Source organism: Protomyctophum bolini, assembly GCF_963924005.1.
Source record: "Protomyctophum bolini genome assembly, chromosome: 11".
NCBI classification, from domain to species: Eukaryota; Metazoa; Chordata; class Actinopteri; order Myctophiformes; family Myctophidae; genus Protomyctophum; species Protomyctophum bolini.
Window position 1 is genome coordinate 1,793,930 of NC_137872.1, and position 7,052 is coordinate 1,800,981.

Here is a 7,052-nt window from a genome sequence, read left to right on the forward strand (position 1 = left end):
GCCCCGTGGGAGGTTAGGTTTAGGGTGAGGGTTTGAGATAGGTTGTAGTTGTATAGGACTAGTAATGACTGGTCTAACCAATGACTAGTCTGAACCAAAAACTGTCTAAACTAAGTACTGCACTCCCTGGTGACACGAGGTTAGGACAAAGGCTTCATGCCAGAGTCAAAGTGATGTTCTCTTTACAAGGGAGATGAAACTGTTTGAGGCACCGTCCTGATATTGCAACCAAACTGCACAAATTTCAACCAAACTGCACACATTGTGATGTGACAGTATCTGTCGCATCCATCCATACAGTAGTATATATTTCTGGGATAATTATGGCTCTTGAAAAACATAAATACCTTAATAGAGCGTACAGTAAAAGCCGTATGAGGAATATAGCCTGCAGCATGTGGGCTGTACGGTAAGCCTGTTACAAACACCAGCCAGGATTACAAGCCCATAAACACAGCCAATAACAGCGCTGAGGTATTCCCAGAGCATATGGACTTTGGAATAAGGTCATATCAGCTTCGGTGAAAAGGACACCGGGACCTCCCATGTCCTGTACTTCATAATCACAATTACTGCGGGTTTATTGGACTTATAAATCCAGGCGCCCGCCCTCCCTCCCGCGCACGCGTGTGTGTGTGTGTGTGTGTGTGTGTGTGTGTGTGTGTGTGTGTGTGTGTGTGTGTGTGTGTGTGTGTGTGTGTGTGTGTGTGTGTGTGTGTGTGTGTGTGTGTGTGTGTGTGTGTGTGTCTGACTGACACATAAGATCAGCTTATCACATTATATGACATATAGGCAACAGACATGTTGTTTGTTTGTGTTCTGTTTGTGTTTTGTTACCTTGGAAGGCTTGGATATAGCTGGTGCCGAGAGAGACCAGTTTCTGCATGCTGGGATTGAACTGTTCTATCAGGCTCTGTTTGGGACATATGCACGCACACACACACGCACACACACACACGCACGCACGCACGCACGCACGGCGTCGCACGCACACACACACACACACACACACACACACACACACACACACACACACACACACACACACACACACACACACATACACACAATATGCACTTTACTGTCAAAGCAATTTCAACAACTTTACCATCTGTCCTAGAACATTGTTCATCTTAGAAGAGATTTCTATCAGCATTTATGAATATGAAGGCCTTCATAGTGAATGAATGAAAGATCTGTTCGGCTTAGAAATTAATATCAAGGGAAGAAGGTGAATGTTTTTTTGTCTTCACAGTATATACCTGAACTAGACTAACTCCATCCTCGGATGTTGAACATATAATAACTCTTATGGTCTTTGACATTTTGACAGATGTCATGGACATACAACCAAGCAACCAGCCCTTTTGTTCCTGTCTATAATGACTAGAGCATGTCTGAAATAAGTGTCAGAGCTGAAATCGACATGTAAATATGAAATAAATGATTAAACGTGTAGCTAGGTGTAATGTTAGAGACCACAGAAGACATGTAAATATGAAATAAATGATTAAACATGTAGCTAGGTGTAATGTTAGAGACCACAGAAGACATGTAAATATTAAATAAATGCTTAAACATGTAGCTAGGTGTAATGTTAGAGTCCACAGAAGACATGTAAATATTAAATATATGCTTAAACATAGATAGATAGATAGATAGATAGATAGATACTTTATTTGTCCTTTCTGAAATTTGTTTTGTGCACAGCAGTCATCAGGATATACATAAAACATGCAAACAAACAGATCACAGACAGTACATAGACAATAAAGAAACAGTGCCAACAGAAGGCCACCAGTCATAGTTCCAAGAGGCATCACATCACACTTTATGCACGGAACTGAGACGGGGCCTGCTTGTTCATAAGTCCTATACTTATGGGAACAAACGATCTTGAGGCCCTAGCCTGCAGGGAAGGTACCATATACCGTCGCCCTGATGGTAAAAGATGGTATTGGCTGTGTAACGGGTGTGTGTTGTCCCTAGTAATGGCTTTCCCCTTCCTGAGTACCCGGGTCTCATACATTGAGGTCATACTCTCAAATCGTACCCCAGATATTTTGCTGGACACGCTGATGATTTTATGGAGTTTGTTCTTATTAACCAATGATAATGAGCCATACCAGGAAACTAAACTAAATGTCAATGCACTCTCCACAAAGGATCGATGAAAGAGTGCCATGATATTTTTTTCAACGTTATACTGTCTCAGTCTGCACATAAAATGCAGCCTCTGCTGACCTTTCTTGTAGATGGAATGAGTGTTGGAATTCCATGTCAGCTTGGAATCAATCGTTGTACCCAAGTACTTATATTCGTCCACCATCACTACCCCATCCCCACCAATGACTATTTCCTGGTGTGCATGGGCACCAGGAAATGTAGCTAGGTGTAATGTTAGAGACCACAGAAGTGAACCTTTCAAGCCTGTTTTCTCAACTCGCTGTTTCTCTGCAAGACATTACTCTATAAGCCATATCTCTAAAACTGGTGGGTCAAACTGAACAACCAATATGTCAATTTGAAGCTATGATTCCCTGCTTTCATACAGTATGTCCCTCAGTCAAATGTAGTCACATGTGTTCATGGAACATAACTTCGACATCTTGTCAGATTTCATGCACACCCAGAGCTGTCCTGCTGTCCCTGTCTAGTTAATGATCGCAGACTAGTAAATGCCGTAGAAGACCCCCAACAGAAAATATCTTATGCCAGGGACCCCCATGCTAGATTTGTGTTAAAAAAACATCTCATATTTTCCAAAACTTTTCAGGATTTGTTTGAAAATAGCTGATCTACAATCTCTTTCAACCAATGCAGAACTACACAAAGTATCTAGTTGTTTTGTTCACTCTTACAGTGTATATGTTGTAGTGTATATGTTGTTGTGTATATGTTGTGTATATATGTTCACTTACAGTGTATATGCCCAGTGTAGAACGATGTAGCTGATCGCTGTTCATTGTCGACATGTTTGTTATTATCTGGAAACCGAGCAGAGCTGGCAAAAAAAAAGGTGTGAGGCGAGGGTTCAAGGGCCCCGAATCATCCAGAACAAAAAAATGTGGCCCCGGTTCACCGCGAGAACATTAGAAGAGCAGTTTATCACAGACAGACTGACGTACTGACCGGTCGAGGAGGAGTAGAGAGTGAACAAAGTGTGCAAAGCAATCGACACCACGCGTTGACACACAGTGGTAAATAATTAAACAACACGGAACCATAAAAGGCGCCAACATAACGTGTGTGTGTGTGTGTGTGTGTGTGTGTGTGTGTGTGTGTGTGTGTGTGTGTGTGTGTGTGTGTGTGTGTGTGTGTGTGTGTGTGTGTGTGTGTGTGTGTGTGTGTGTGTGTGTGTGTGTGTGTGTGTGTGTGTGTGTGTGTGTGTGTGTGTGTGTGTGTGTGTGTGTGTGTGTGTGTGTGTGTGTGTGTGTGTGTGTGTGTGTGTGTGTGTGTGTGTGTGTGTGTGTGTGTGTGTGTGTGTGTGTGTGTGTGTGTGTGTGTGTGTGTGTGTGTGTGTGTGTGTGTGTGTGTGTGTGTGTGTGTGTGTGTGTGTGTGTGTGTGTGTGTGTGTGTGTGTGTGTGTGTGTGTGTGTGTGTGTGTGTGTGTGTGTGTGTGTGTGTGTGTGTGTGTGTGTGTGTGTGTGTGTGTGTGTGTGTGTGTGTGTGTGTGTGTGTGTGTGTGTGTGTGTGTGTGTGTGTGTGTGTGTGTGTGTGTGTGTGTGTGTGTGTGTGTGTGTGTGTGTGTGTGTGTGTGTGTGTGTGTGTGTGTGTGTGTGTGTGTGTGTGTGTGTGTGTGTGTGTGTGTGTGTGTGTGTGTGTGTGTGTGTGTGTGTGTGTGTGTGTGTGTGTGTGTGTGTGTGTGTGTGTGTGTGTGTGTGTGTGTGTGTGTGTGTGTGTGTGTGTGTGTGTGTGTGTGTGTGTGTGTGTGTGTGTGTGTGTGTGTGTGTGTGTGTGTGTGTGTGTGTGTGTGTGTGTGTGTGTGTGTGTGTGTGTGTGTGTGTGTGTGTGTGTGTGTGTGTGTGTGTGTGTGTGTGTGTGTGTGTGTGTGTGTGTGTGTGTGTGTGTGTGTGTGTGTGTGTGTGTGTGTGTGTGTGTGTGTGTGTGTGTGTGTGTGTGTGTGTGTGTGTGTGTGTGTGTGTGTGTGTGTGTGTGTGTGTGTGTGTGTGCGCGCGCGCGCTGCAGACAGAACTCAGCATCTCAACCAGACAGGCTGCACTAATAAATTGGGTCCCAACGGAACCAAAACAGCTAACAGTATAAACCACTCTCTGCCCTTGGACTTTGTATGTTATTTGTTTTTGGACTTTTACTTAGCCTACTGTACTGTTCTGTTTCAGTATTGTATAGTTTGTTGATTTCCCAATAGGCCTACTTAGTACTATTGTTATTGTAGCCTATTGTTAATAATGTTTCCTGTTTCCATTATAGTTCTGTACCTGTCTTAATTTCTTTGATTTGCCAATGTTTGCACCCGTGTCTTCTTTATCCCTTAGCCTATCCCAGTGATAATTGATTGTCTGGTGAGTTCACCTGTGTTCACCTAGCCAAGATACATTTCAATATCATAAATAGAACCCATATTTTGTACAGAGTCAACAAGAATTATATTTGCAGTAAACACTGGAGGACACATGAAGGTAGAGGGGAATGGGTTTGGAAAAAAAGGTTTGCAAACATTAAGCTCTACCAACTGTCACAGGAAAACTCTTAAATCAAAATCAATGTTAAGGCCGTTGGGGGCAAGGGTGTTGAGGGTTGATATCCAGGAGGATTCTCTCTTCAGCAGTACTTTGTCATGATCACCCCCTCTTCTGTTGGCAGGGACCTTTTCCTTGCCTATATGTAACGGAGAGCAGAGATATGATGTCCAGCAGCCTCTAAAAAGTGTGTAGCAATAGGAGAAGTAAGATTATTTACATCTAATGGCACTGCGGTGCTCACTAATACGGGTCTTAAGGGCACGTGTGGTTTTGCCCACATAGTATTTGCCACAAGGACAATAGATTATGTATACAGTATCACCCCTTGTGTAGTACACGTGATAATACTTTTAATGGGAATGCTTTTATCTGAATGTTGGTGCTTGAAACTTTACAGTGCTGTTGCACTGCAGGGCACAGACACCACATGTAGTTTCCCTGTGGGATGCACTGGGCACAGACACCACATGTAGTTTCCCTGTGGGATGCACTGGGCACAGGCACCACATTTGTAGTTTCCCCTTTTTAATTAAACCTCTTGAACATTCACTTCTCTGCCTGTGCCTGCTTGTTATGCATATTTGAGTCCTACTCCTATATCCTCCTCGACTGATGTACTGATACTGATCACTTAACAAATTCCAAAACATTACAAATGCTTTGTTAAAACCAGTAATTATGGAATAAGTTGTTTTCCTAAACAACATGAGGAAGAGACCTAAAACTCAGTATCTTGAAGAGGCCGACTCCAACATTAAATCCACCATTTTCCTTTTTTGGTGCAGAATCCAGGGCAATTGTGTTATTTTATGGAGATAAGGTTGTAAAACGCTTGACTTTTACAACAGGGCAGTAGGCTGTAGATTTCTGTTTCCTTTTTTTACTGACTGTCTGAACTAGATGTTTGAGTGCCCCAGAGACCAAGTCTGAAAAAACAGAACATATATGGGTCAGAGACAGGGGGCACACACACACACACACACACACACACACCGCGGTACTAATTGATCAATAACGAAAGATCCATAATTCCTCTACACACCATCATCTTTCTTTCCATATTGGGGCCACCGCATACACACACAGCCAGCTCTGGCTTTCTCCAGGCACACGTACTCTGCAATAATAGACCCACCATCTTTTCACATTCATATAAAGAACATTTCTTTGACACCTCAGTGTCGGTGAACTTCCCACAAACTCCCTGTGGGAAGGTGTACTGTACTGCTGTACATGCTGACATTTCCAACAGCTACTGTATACCTATTGACTTTTTTTTCCATCATCTCCATGATGGGTGGAATTGGATTATGTGTACAACAACCAACTGCAGTGATAATAATCGAATGCATTAACTGTAGCACCAGCATCAGTAGATCTCTTATTCTTATAGAACTAGGCCGGTTGGTACAGTATATACAGTATAAGGGCTCCTCAGTACCAAGGGGGCAGGATTAACCCATTCTGACCTGAGATCAGATTCTAAAAAATGTCTTCTACATCCTGACAGTTTTCATTCTGACCCAAGATCAGATTCTAAAAAATGTCTTCTATGTCAGTCGCTCTTCGATTTTTCAAAAATAGCAGACCTACAAGCTCGTAGCGCGCCACTCGGTGGCGCGCTATGAGCTTGTAGATCTGCTATTTTTCAATATCTAAAGCATAACGTAATGCTAATACCAAAATGGGTTAAGTGCATGATTGTGTCAACATCAGATGCTCGCTTGACACTTGAGAAAAAAAGAAGATTCCATCAGGTGATGGATGGTAGAACTATAAGCAACAAAGGAGGGTGGTTGGTCTAGTCTTGCTTTCGTTTAATTAAATACAAAATAAAATCACACCTGTGTGAAGTGAGGGGCGCTAACATATTAATGTCTAACTCATGTTGATTATAGTAGGTGATGTAAAACAAACGGTGTCAAAACAAACATTAAATTCTCTTTATTGTAAATGGCATTTAATGTTTGTGTGTTTAGGGGACAAGGTGACGTAATCTTTCCCTTCATTGTCAATGGCGTTTTTTAAAACAAACATTGAACTATAAAAACAAACATTAAACCTGTATATATAGGAGGGGATATAGGCCTCAAAAATACATACAATTCTGCTGAAGGTTAAATTATTTATGTGAACAGGTGAATGGAATGTGCATGTGCATTGTGCTGGTGTGGTGAGGTGGAGGGCCTATAGGGAATGGTAACCCTCAGACCCCTTTTCCACAGGTTGGTTCCCAGTGGGAACCGGTTCAGTTCTTTTTGGTTTTTAGTCCATGAGCCAGAGCTCCAAAATTGGTGGGCAAACTATACCCTAAATTAAATTGTTTATAGGATCAATACAAGTAAA

General features: G+C 42.4%; 1 protein-coding gene across 1 annotated transcript in view; it reads right to left on the minus strand.

Annotated features, from left to right (window-relative positions):
- baiap2l2a (BAR/IMD domain containing adaptor protein 2 like 2a) overlaps positions 1 to 2,975 on the minus strand; it is a gene marked incomplete at its 5' end in the record, with an annotated part of 30,882 nt that extends 27,907 nt beyond the window's left edge. Inside the window, 2 exons of the mRNA XM_080776443.1 lie at positions 838 to 913; positions 2,922 to 2,975. Of these exons, the coding sequence (XP_080632569.1) occupies positions 838 to 913; positions 2,922 to 2,975 (130 nt within the window). The remainder of the gene's footprint in view (positions 1 to 837; positions 914 to 2,921) is intronic.
- Positions 2,976 to 7,052: the final 4,077 nt, after the last annotated feature.